This window comes from Asparagus officinalis, chromosome 10, assembly GCF_001876935.1.
Source record: "Asparagus officinalis chromosome 10, Aspof.V1, whole genome shotgun sequence".
In the NCBI taxonomy this organism is placed as follows: domain Eukaryota; kingdom Viridiplantae; phylum Streptophyta; class Magnoliopsida; order Asparagales; family Asparagaceae; genus Asparagus; species Asparagus officinalis.
Window position 1 is genome coordinate 40,089,192 of NC_033803.1, and position 12,639 is coordinate 40,101,830.

General features: G+C 34.2%; 1 protein-coding gene across 1 annotated transcript; it reads right to left on the reverse strand.

Annotated features, from left to right (window-relative positions):
* LOC109826066 (F-box protein At4g00755-like) lies at positions 427–12,633 on the reverse strand. The gene is made up of 4 exons (XM_020393026.1): positions 12,582–12,633; positions 1,690–2,106; positions 1,468–1,610; positions 427–829 (listed from the first exon to the last, which is right to left on the reverse strand). Exons 2-4 carry the CDS (start codon positions 1,982–1,984, stop codon positions 611–613), a joined length of 657 nt encoding a protein of 218 aa, XP_020248615.1. The 5' UTR covers positions 1,985–2,106; positions 12,582–12,633; the 3' UTR covers positions 427–610.

A 12,639-nucleotide genomic window follows, 5' to 3' on the forward strand; every position in this document is an offset into this window, starting at 1 on the left:
TGTGATTTGTGAAAACTTATGAACTTCTCTATGTTATGCATGCTAATTAGTAATTAAGACTCTTTCGTGATTTAGTAGGTGAAATTATATTTCTTAATCTTTTATGTAACAATTTATAAATATGTTGCTTATATGCGCTTCTTTATCTTATGTTGGAAAATATTAGTTTGAGTTGTGCGTCTCAATTTAGTGAGGCGCGCACATCATTGTGCGCCTTGCGCATGGTGCGCATAAGGGGCCTTTGCGCCCCGCATTGCGCCTTGCGCCTCAATAACACTGTCATAAGATTAACAACTAACTCATGATTCTTTAATGAGGCTAACAACAAATTCATAACGTTAACAACTAACTTATAACTTTAACTAACTTATAACCTTAACAACTAACTCATAACCTTAACAATCAACTCAAAACTCTCTACTAAAGTTAACAACCAACTCTTAACCTTAACAACAAACTCATTATCTTAACAACTAACTCATAAGAAAAATAAAGTGTAGTTCCTCATTTCACCAAATCATGTAATTCCCCAACTTTACATAAAATCCACTCAAATCAATAAAATCTCAATTCTTGGACGTTCTTTATTTTTGCAGCTCCGGAGAAACTCTTAGAACTCCACGAGCGATGGCGGGAGTCCTAACGCACCATTGCCGTCCAGATCTCTGTCCAACCCAGATCCAAGTGGGCCCTCGACTCCCTCATCGACCCTCATCTCCAAAATCAACTGGCCCAGTTTATCCCTATCACTGATGGAGATGTCATACTCTCTTACTCCTGCCATTATGGAATCTGTCGTTGGGGGAGGGGAGGGTGGTGGTGCAGGAGGCTGTCGCGGGTTCAAAGAAGGATGAGCTTCATCGTTGTCGAGCAGAGATGAGGGCTAGAGCAAAGGAAAGAAATTGAAAGGCTTTGGGCTTTTTTTTTAGGGAGGAGAGAGGAGGGGGCATTTTTGGGTTTTTTTAAAAAAGTACATTGATGGGGGCACATGTGAGTTGGAGGGATTTGATTGTTTACAAAGTCTAATTTTGGAAGGATTTTGGAGTGTTCAAAAAGTCTTGGGTGGGGGAAGAATATTTATTGTTATTTTGGGGGCTATAAGCAATTTTCCCTAAAAATATATACCTCAACCCTCCTCATCACATCAAGTTTTGCAGAGGGAAGGTTTGTAAGATGGCACCACCTAAATCGCAGGTTCACATCTAACAGGATGCAAGTAAAAAGGTAGAGTAAAAAAATTAACCTATACAAAAGCTTAGATTTCAGACCAAAGAAAGTGGCCAATACTTGCAAGGGATTGTCAGCAAGTACTCATCAATGGTGAAACCCAACAAAACATAGGAGAATTGGTGCAATGGCAGAGACATCTCGAGATTCCAGTCAGGAGCTTAATATAGGTGGATGCTAGGATGCTGGTAACTCAAGAGATGGGAAACATTAAGAAAAAGCAGCATAAAAATTTGATACCTGGAACATTGGAAATTTCTGTGAAACATGAGTCCAAATAAATTTCTCTGGATCTTCCCCTTTTTCTGAGGGGGGTATGGAATAACCCATTCGAAATCTAACAGCTTTTGCTGAATATATTGGTCCACCATCCTGAAAATATGCTGAAGGAAAAAAAATGAGCGTCTCAAAGAGATAAATAAGCATATTCATGCAAATGTATTGATCATGGAACATGCTTACCTTTAAATGGCCATACATTTATTTCGTTGATAATGCATAACTTAGAGCCCATTCTATAAGTTAATGTCTCTGGCACTCCAGGATCATTTTCTCCTTTACTCGACCAGTAAGAAGGTTGCCCACGCAGTTGTTCTACCTCAATTAGTGTATTTTCAATGCTCTCATTTTGGTTGTTGTCAGTGCTGGAAGCATAAATCGGCTTATCAATGCAATCACCAATGGCCAAAGACAAACTAAAGCAGTGACTAAGATAGGAATATGCCCGGTGTTCTCTCTCCAGATACTCCCATTCCATAGCACTGCTAGAACCAACTTTTACATTCTCCTTCGTACTCTTTTCTTCAGCGATACTTGTAAAATATGATACCTCTGAACACAATCTCAAGCACAGTTTCTTGCAGAAACTATGTCTAATAACTGCAATATAGTTCAAATCAGTCTCACAATCATACTTGAGATAGAAAATAATAAATAACGTTATCCATGAATGCATTTCTGCACTTCTAGGCAAATACTCAGGCTCATGGCTCGTCTCATGAACTATTTCCAAAATTTTATGGTTCAAGATGAACAAGGTTTCAAAGCAATGAAAAGAAAGAGCATATGTAGCAGAGCTGTCATTACCATAAATACTTGGAGAACTAGATGAAATTATCAAACAGTGAAAAAAGTTGCCAAAATTATAGTAGTTCGTAACCATTCCACTGAGACATAACTACCTTTACAAGAAAAGTGTTACAGGGGAAATATTCTTTGCGAAGAAAAGCCTGATATAGAATGCAAATGCTATGCAAATAACAACGGAATGAGCTACAAGCAACAGAAATTTTCACCAATGCCAAGAAGATGAGGACTACAAAACAAGTGTGCAGCCAATTATATATACTATATATTAAGAAAAGACCTCCTTTAGGTTTGTGAACTTTTAGAGATCCCAAAACATCCTTGCACTTTGAAAAATCAAAAGAAACCTACGCATTTGCAAAAATTGCTTTAACACTTAGAAGAATCAACATGAATGCTCTCACCCCTGCAAAACTTAGCGGAAATGACTTCATAATTTTTTTCATGCAGGCATAGCATGCACCGGAGTACTAGTGTGACTAAAATAAAATATCTGAACAAACCAGAACTATTTCCATATGCCCAAGATACAAGGAAATACAACTGGAAATCTCGGCTTATATATTTAAGAAAGAACATCTCTTCTCATGGTTTGCATATTTAAGAAAGAACATCTCGTCTAAGGTGCTCAACATGCCAAGTAGAAATTCATATCCATGAAAGCCTGTCTATAGGACGAAGAGTAGCAGAAGTGCACAAGAGGAACAAAATAGAGCAAAGGTATTGTTGCCTTTGATCCTCAAGAGACAAAATGAAAGGTGCTCATCTTGCAAATGAAGCAGATAATCTCATATCCAATGCCGCAGAAGATGAAAGCTGGAGCAAAGTGACAGGATGGGCTTAGGCTTTTTGCGGGCTTCGACGGAAAAAGGCACAAAGGCTTTTTACAAAAAAAAAAGAATGTAATAAAGAACTCGAAAAAGAGGAAGCAAATCCAAAATTAAAATTTTGCATATTGAAGGAAGCAAATAAGTACCTGACGTAATCTTATGAGAACAATAACCACTACAACAAAACAATGCATATAATGTAGAAGTCTTTTAGGATCTTGAAGTGGATACTCTCTCAGATGAGGTTTAGATGAAGCAGGGGCTTAAAATAGAGCTTAATCAGGCTTTATACAATGGTCCTCATATCAATGATTCAACACACAAGTCAAAAATATGATCAGCTATCCAAATATGCTACTAGGACAGGTACATGAAAATAGTGCACATATCCACATATGACTAGCATTGATCAAATTATTCAAACATATATATATATATATATATATATATGAATATTTGAAAATCTACATCTACAAAATATCCATTTAACATAACAAAGAATGTTAAAAAATAACACAACTACAAAAATATTCGTTTAACCTAAGAAAGAATTTTAAAAAATAACAATCTATATGAAGTAACCAAAAGTGTAACTTATGATACTAAAATTTACTGATTCTGTAAAATTGTCATAACTAGACATTCACGCATATTATAGATAAGTTAGTAATCTATTAAAATACTTATGTAATTATTATCATTTTTAACGCATATCTGGTTTATAATATTTTACTTATAACTGACGCAGATATTAATATATCAGTGCTCCACTAGGATACTGATTATTACTATATGTAATTGGTTAAAATGAATGCTAACAAGCAGATTCAGACATTTCAAAACCCGACTTTAAACCATTATAGAATTCAGTCTACGGATATCTATTTAATTAATATAACACCAAGATGATTATTAGAAAGGAACTACATCAATTATTGAATTTAGATACCTAGATGTGATTACAATTTTAGTCTTTAAACAAGATACAATAACTAAGCTCAGCTATGAAATTCCAAATGTTATGTGATCTTGTTATCATGTTATAACTACAATGATATCTAAATGCAAAACCTTACTGATATATTAAACATAAAAAATTGAATATTTTCTCTTTCTAATGCTTTTGCATGGGTTTTAAATTAAAGAGCAAAGGAAACCCATAAATCCTTCAAGACCCCTAAACCCTTCCCTACATCAACCAAGATATGCCCAAGTCCCATTTCTGTGCTGTCACAAAGAATGGAATGTATATTACGTTGATAGTTCCTTGCTACATAATGTTGGCCTTCTTGTTTTGATGATGTTTAACAAACAATTTATAACTAATATTGTTTGTCTAGTGCTTGTGTTATCTATTCATTGTAGACAAATAACTTGTTGGAGGATGGATGGATTGCGCCATAACGACGATATCAAATGGAGGTTGGCGGAATTGTGGAGTGAAGCATCGTACGATTCAAGTTCAAGATCCAAGTTTAGCTTCATCCGCAAGTGTACCAAGTCAAGCTTAATTGAAGATCAAGATTGCTTGGGTAATCTAGTTTAGATTTTATATTATGTGTGTTAAATACCTTAAGCTCAATATCATATACACACACGTATTTGATTTCTATGTATATATATAGTTATATATATACATGCATGGTTTTGAGTTTTCATGCTTTGGACACACTTGCAGAATACAGTGTTTTTCACAAATTATAAATGCAAATTGAGAAATTCTTTTTCTAACATGTTTGTTTTCATATTTACAAACATTTTGCAAAGTTTCATCAAGTTTGGAATTGATTTGTTATGTTTAAAGGAATTTACAAATTCACGTTTTCGTTCGTGCACATGTTCGTGCATGTTTTACAAAACTGATGAGTTTTCGCAAATGGGAAGTGATATTTGAAAAATTCTTTCTCTGATATGTTTATCTACATGTTTAGAAACTTTTCTCCAGTTTTTACTATTTTTGGAGTTGATTTACTGTGCCTAATTGATTTTACAAAATCATGTATCACAGCAGATTTTCAGAAACTGTATTTCTGTGTTAAAACATTTATTTCTCTCAACTGGGAAATGATTTTTCAGAAATTCTTTCTCTAACATGTTCTTATACATGTCTAGAACATTCCCTCAAAATTTCACAAATTTTGGAGTTGATATACTATTTTTTAACTGATTTTATAAAACCGGATGTATCTGCTACAGTTCCGGTCGACCGAGCTACAGTTCCGGTCGACCGATCTACAGTTCCGGTCGACCAATCTACAGTTCCGGTCGACCGATCTACAGTTCCGGTCGACCGCTGGTCTTTCTGTTCTGTTTTGTGTTATTTGCGGTCGACCGCTCCGGTCGACCGCCGCTCTGTCAGGTTGATTCTAACGGCTAGTTTTCTAGCCGTTGCTGATATGGTTTTTTGGTCTTTTTGTTAGCTTTCTCTTACCTTTGGGGTTTGTATAAATACCCCCATTTACCTCAGATCTAATAACAACTAAGAGAATGGTTTAAAAGATTTTAACAAGAGTTTAAGCTTGTTTAAGGGTTTGGTTTAAAGTTGGTTTAAAGCTGTTTTGTTTTACAAGTGGAGAAGATCATCTACAGAGTTTGAACTTCATTTTAATCCTCCTCTCCAACTTGATTTTCAGAGAAGAATTCCTAAACTCTATTTCTAGCTATTTATTGTTTTATTCATAATTTCTACATGCTAGATTTTAATTGAGTTTAGTTATTTTGATTTATTGAATCTCATTGTTACACACACCCACTTGAGCTTTTAGTATTTACATACATAGTATAGTTGGGTGGTGAGAGATTGTAACTTTGAGTTGTGCTTATTTGAGTTCTCATCTATTGTAGAGAACAAATTTATATTTGTTATAGTGTGAGGAGTGAACGTTGTTCGGTGAGCGTTGAAAACCGACACTGTGTGGTTGTAAACGTTATTCGGGTGAGCGTAGAAAACCCGGTTGTGATAGTGGATTTCTCCCCGGGAGTGGGGAGCGGAGACGTAGGACGGAAGGTCCGAACTCCGTGATCATATTGTGTGTTTGAGTGTGCTTTGGCGTTTATTTATACTTATGTTTATATCTCTTGTCGCCATTGTCATTAGCTCATTATTTATATGATCCACTATCTATTTCATATTGTTTACCCCTTGTGTTTGTTTATATATCCTTGCATATATATTTTTCATCATATAGGATATATCTCATTGTTTATATTGCATATTCTTGCTCATTATTAGTAGTATATCCATCTTGCAAGAATATACTTATTAATTAGTTTTAATTGGTATTTAATCGGATTAGATTAGCATAAGACCCTAATCACCCCCCCCCCCTCTAGGGTCTAACAGGGTATACTCTGACATGTTAAATGTATGGCTTTTCACCTGAATGTATATCTGTGCATCCTGATATGCATATGATAGGTCGCTTGTATATGCTTTAAAACTTCATCATCAATTTCTCCCTATCCTTTAGGAATTTTATTTTACTATTCACTTATATGATATGTTATATTCAAATATAGATTGTCATCGTATATATCTCATACCATATACTATAAGCCTATTGGAAATGACTCTCCATAGTATGAATCCCCTGCGAGATCAGTCAAGACGGGATACATGTAAACCAATTCTTTCCCAAGTTTGGTCCTAAGGGTCGTCACCCTTAAGACCACCACCAATCACAATCTAATGGAGTAATATCACGAGCCCTCTCTCACTAAAACATGTATCCCAATATCAATATTACATTGGTGTCTTGAAGGACTCGCTCGAAATTCAATACTATGGCATCATAAACATGTATATTCCTAAGATAATTTGATACTAATATAAAACTGATAGATCCTAGCCTGAGATTTTTCATGAAGCTCTTGTCCTTATATGTCTTAAACTTATAAACATATGGTTGGAATCATGTTCGGTGGCAATTCCCAAGAATTAATATATTTTTCTAGATATCAAGCATCATGTAATATCTTAATCATATATTGGGTACATAGTCATATTAATATCATACATCATGCATAACCCGTATTGAATAGTCTAGGGATGCTCCAAGAGCATAAATATCAAGCAAACACTGGTTCATGCCAAGCTCACGTGGCAATCTACACATACTCATACATGCAATTAACTGGGTAATTTTTTTTTTGAAAAATTATAAAGTGAAAATAGGAGGATTAAATATAAAGACATCCTCATCATATTTGTAACCTAATATACAAGCAGATTATATCATGTAGTTACTCATTACTAAATCATTCTAATCCATCAAAGTTCTAAACTAATCTATCTACAACACTTAGTATTCATCCCGCTAAACCTATTTATAAGGATTTATTCATTATAATTCCAAAAAACTGTCACCTTGTAGATTCCAATCATAATCTCAATTTATTAAACTATTGAGCATATTTAAACTTTTGATGACCCCCCAACCATTAATTGAAAAGTAAAAGGTCACATCCTAGTAAACTAATGTAATAGTACTCAAATTCAATATTAGGAATCCTCATAAAGTTCTCATGGATTTAATCCAATCTTGCCTCTGTTAACTAATCAGATCTGATTATGCTCTTATTATGTGATTTTATTATAAGTCCCCTATAAGAGATCATGAACTAGCTATGAACCACTTCTTACCATAAAATTTAACTTACAAAAATCATCAATGTTGTACCCAATTCACATCCCAATTTGATTGATAACCAATGAAGATCTGATTTTTAACTCAATGTAGAGATTACAATGATTAAATCCAAGATCATAGTCAAACCTAACCATGAAAAAAAGAATCTGAATCTGTATCCATAAATTGTAGGAATATGTTTCTAATTTACTCAACGTAGATATTTAATATCCTCAAAGCAAATCCTTAACCTTATATGATTGTTTTCTCACAAAATCAAGTCTCCCTCATTATTATATAATATCATCCACACAATTCCTGGTTCTTGGATACCATGTATATTAACAAATAGGAAAACCACTCTCGGGATTGATAATCTAGAAAATCAAATGCACATGTATCACAAAGTGTATTTGTTGTACATATACATCTACATTGAGTTAAGCTTAAAAACATTCCTCTCACATGACCTAACGGTGCTAAGATACTAGCCTAGCTGGAGATAACTAAAAAGTTTTCAAGTCTACTAATATCCCGGTTGGCTAACACTTAAAGAACATCCAAGTTCAGTCACATGAACTAGCTGGAGCTAAATGGTTTGGTTTAGATAATCCAGTTGGACAAAATAACTTAACCCCCCAAAAAAAACACAGACAACCATGAACTTGTAGTTGTTGCTAGGGTGAGGGCTAGTGACTGAACAAACTTTCATGGTAGCTTAACTTATGAAGCTTCAGACTAGTCTAAAAAACCTATCTATGCTCATAGACTAAGTCCGTATACACTTGGCTTGAGAAGGAAAAATAATTAACTGTTAAGATAGAAATGAAGTTGGATACGGAATCAAAGGAGTAAACACACAAAAAAAAAAGATATTGCAAGGGGAACGAGCCTAATATTATACATGATCAGACTCATATTCCTATTTTAAAAGTTACAATAGTTATGTACAGGATGAGATTCCAATTATCTAACCAAGGCTCTGATAACACTAAAAAACCTTGTCATGCCCTGGTACCAATTTTGATCATTTAGAGCATGACTCAGCCGGTAATACAACCACAAACAATTTATAACTAATGTTGTTTGTCTAGTGCTTGTGTTATCTATTCATTGTAGACAAATAACTTGTTGGAGGATGGATGGATTGCGCCATAACGACGATATCAAATGGAGGTTGGCGGAATTGTGGAGTGAAGCATCGTACGATTCAAGTTCAAGATCCAAGTTTAGCTTCATCCGCAATTGTTTGTCTAGTGCTTGTGTTATCTATTCATTGTAGACAAATAACTTGTTGGAGGATGGATGGATTGCGCCATAACGACGATATCAAATGGAGGTTGGCGGAATTGTGGAGTGAAGCATCGTACGATTCAAGTTCAAGATCCAAGTTTAGCTTCATCCGCAAGTGTACCAAGTCAAGCTTAATTGAAGATCAAGATTGCTTGGGTAATGTAGTTTAAAATAAGTTTTGGACTATATTTACATCATAAACAACTTTTATTATGTCCATATAAATATTCCATAAGTTTTCAAAACTTGTTTTGAGTCAAAAATAACAATCACATGTTTTTCATATATACGTCTTTTAGTACACTTGCAGAATACAGTGTTTTTCACAAATTATAAATGCAAATTGAGAAATTCTTTTTCTAACATGTTTGTTTTCATGTTTACAAATATTTTGCAAAGTTTCATCAAGTTTGGAATTGATTTGTTATGTTTAATGGAATTTACAAAATCATAATTTTCATTCGTGCATGTTCGTGCATGTTTTACAAAATAGATGAGTTTTCATAAATGGAAAATGGATATTTGAAAAATTCTTTCTCTGATATGTTTATCTACATGTTTAGAAACTTTTCTCCAGTTTTTACTATTTTTGGAGTTGATTTACTGTGCCCAATTGATTTTACAAAATCGTGTATGTCAGCAGATTTTCAGAAACTGTATATCTGTGTTCAAACATTTATTTCTCTCAACTGGGAAATGATTTTTTAGAAATTTTTTCTCTAACATGTTCTTATACATGTCTAGAACATTCCCTCAAAATTTCACAAATTTTGGAGTTGATATACTATTTTTTAACTGATTTTATAAAACCGGATGTATCTGCTACAGTTCCGGTCGACCGAGCTACAGTTCCGGTCGACCGAGCTACAGTTCCGGTCGACCGATCTACAGTTCCGGTCGACCGACGGTCAGTTCCGGTCGACCGATCTACAGTTCCGGTCGACCGATGGTCTTTCTGTTCTGTTTTGTGTTATTTGCGGTCGACCGCTCCGGTCGACCGCCGCTCTGTCAGGTTGATTCTAACGGTTTTTGCTGTTGTTTCCTCTTCCTATATAAACCCCCAAACCCCCTTCTATCTCAGTAACCAATGAGATGTTTTAAACAAGTTTATAAAAGTTTTAACAGGGGTTTAAGTTTGGTTTAAAGCTGTTTTGGTTGGTTCACAAGTGGAGGAGATCATCTACTTTGTTTGAGCTTCATTTTAATCCTCCTCTCCAACTTGATTTTCAGAGAAGAATTCCTAAACTCTATTTCTAGCTATTTATTGTTTTATTCATAATTTCTACATGCTAGATTTTAATTGAGTTTAGTTATTTTGATTTATTGAATCTCATTGTTACACACACCCACTTGAGCTTTTAGTATTTACATACATAGTATAGTTCGGTGGTGAGAGATTATAACTTTGAGTTGTGCTTATTTGAGTTCTCATCTATTGTAGAGAACAAATTTATATTTGTTACATTGTGAGTGTTGTAAGGTTTTCGGTGAGCTAGAAAACCGAGTGTGTTGTGAAGTTTTCGGTGAACTAGAAACCGAGTGTGAGGAGTGAACGTTGTTCGGTGAGCATTGAAAACCGACACTGTGTGGTTGTAAACGTTATTCGGGTGAGCGTAGAAAACCCGGTTGTGATAGTGGATTTCTCCCCGGGAGTGGGGAGCGGAGACGTAGGACGGAAGGTCCGAACTCCGTGATCATATTGTGTGTTTGAGTGTGCTTTGGCGTTTATTTATACTTATGTTTATATCTCTTGTCGCCATTGTCATTAGCTCATTATTTATATGATCCACTATCTATTTCATATTGTTTACCCCTTGTGTTTGTTTATATATCTTTGCATATATATTTTTCATCATATAGGATATATCTCATTGTTTATATTGCATATTCTTGCTCATTATTAGTAGTATATCCATCTTGCAAGAATATACTTATTAATTAGTTTTAATTGGTATTTAATCGGATTAAATTAGCATAAGACCCTAATCACCCCCCTCTAGGGTCTAACACATAATGGTTACAACTTTTTAACAGTTTCACTGTTTTATGTTGCTATTTGTGTGAAGCTGACCAGCACAACCATATACTCATAAGGAAAGGCTGTGATGGCCATGATGAAAACTGAGGAATATCTTCCTGTTTGAGTGAATAGCCAACAGACACAACGATATATTCTAATAGGTTCTTTTCTCTTAGTAAGTCATCTATAATTGGTTACCAAGGTTTTAAATATCGGTTTTCGGGGACTTATCGGACGGTCAAAATCCATATAGGATAGCAGATATCTGGGATATATTGGGGATAAGTAGTATTTATCTGAGTGACATTACCGGATGGTGATATACATAATATAATATTCTAAAATGTAATCTAACCATACTTAATGAAATACAAACATACCAAAATGTAAATAATTATGTTAGGATCACAAACTAGTAGTAGAAACTCGGGTTGGATCGGCTTTAAAGTGCATTGAATAGGTGCCCGTTGCACGAAATTAAAACTCAAACAAAAGGCCGATAATTCCAATTTTTAGACCAACAATATCAGCCAATAACTCACTTTATCGCCACATTATTGGAGACAAAATCCAAAAATGATAATTGATTTAGAATCGAACTTATCATAGCGGAAGGCCCCCAAAACTGATAAATCACCGATAATATCGGTTTATCAACCGATCTTTAAAACATTGTTAGTTACTGATTCTAAACATATACTATTTACATTTATGGTAAGAGTTTATCAAGTATGCTTTGATTATATTTTAGGATATTATATTATACATGCACATTACCCAATATGGCACTCAATATTTTCCCATTATGTGCAATATGATATGGATTTTGTTGTCCAATATTTCTCTGATATCGATATTTATAACATTGCTTACTGGTTCTCAAATATAAGGCTTGTGCAAATAAGGACTCCAATTTTTCTAGAAGCCACATGTGAAACACACCAAAAATTACCCAACTCTTTGTTACACCAACTACATACTATATGTATATAAAGTTTTTTTTTTTCTTTCAGCACTTTTTTCATCCTACCATTTGAATATGGTCCAATAGTTATTTTTATGAACAGAAATTCCCTTTCTTTTACAATTACTTTTGTAGTTAGTAAAATTATTAATCAGATAAAATTTACAAAAAAATAGTTTTAACTAAATATAATTACCTACGACATTCCTTCCTAAATCCAAATGAAAGTCCATATTCCTATCCTTATATTAATTCTAGATATATATTCTAATAGAGTTTATATTTATACCTAAACTAAATTTGTTTCTACACTTTAATATGAATATTTTAGTAAAAGGGAAAATGAATTAGTCAAAAAATTGTTATTCTACAGAATTGACGACTCCCTCATCTGGATAGTGCTTTGAATATTTTCTGTCCTGCAGAAGGTTGAATTAAGAGCGATAGTGTGCAAAAAGACTATCTTTTCATGCCTATTTTTGCCCTAATAATAAAACAAAAAAGTGATAATTTTTAATCAAATTGTTACTCACCGAATTGACGCCAAGATTTGGAGACGGCACTGACACGCACGAGATCGGCCGGATCGTC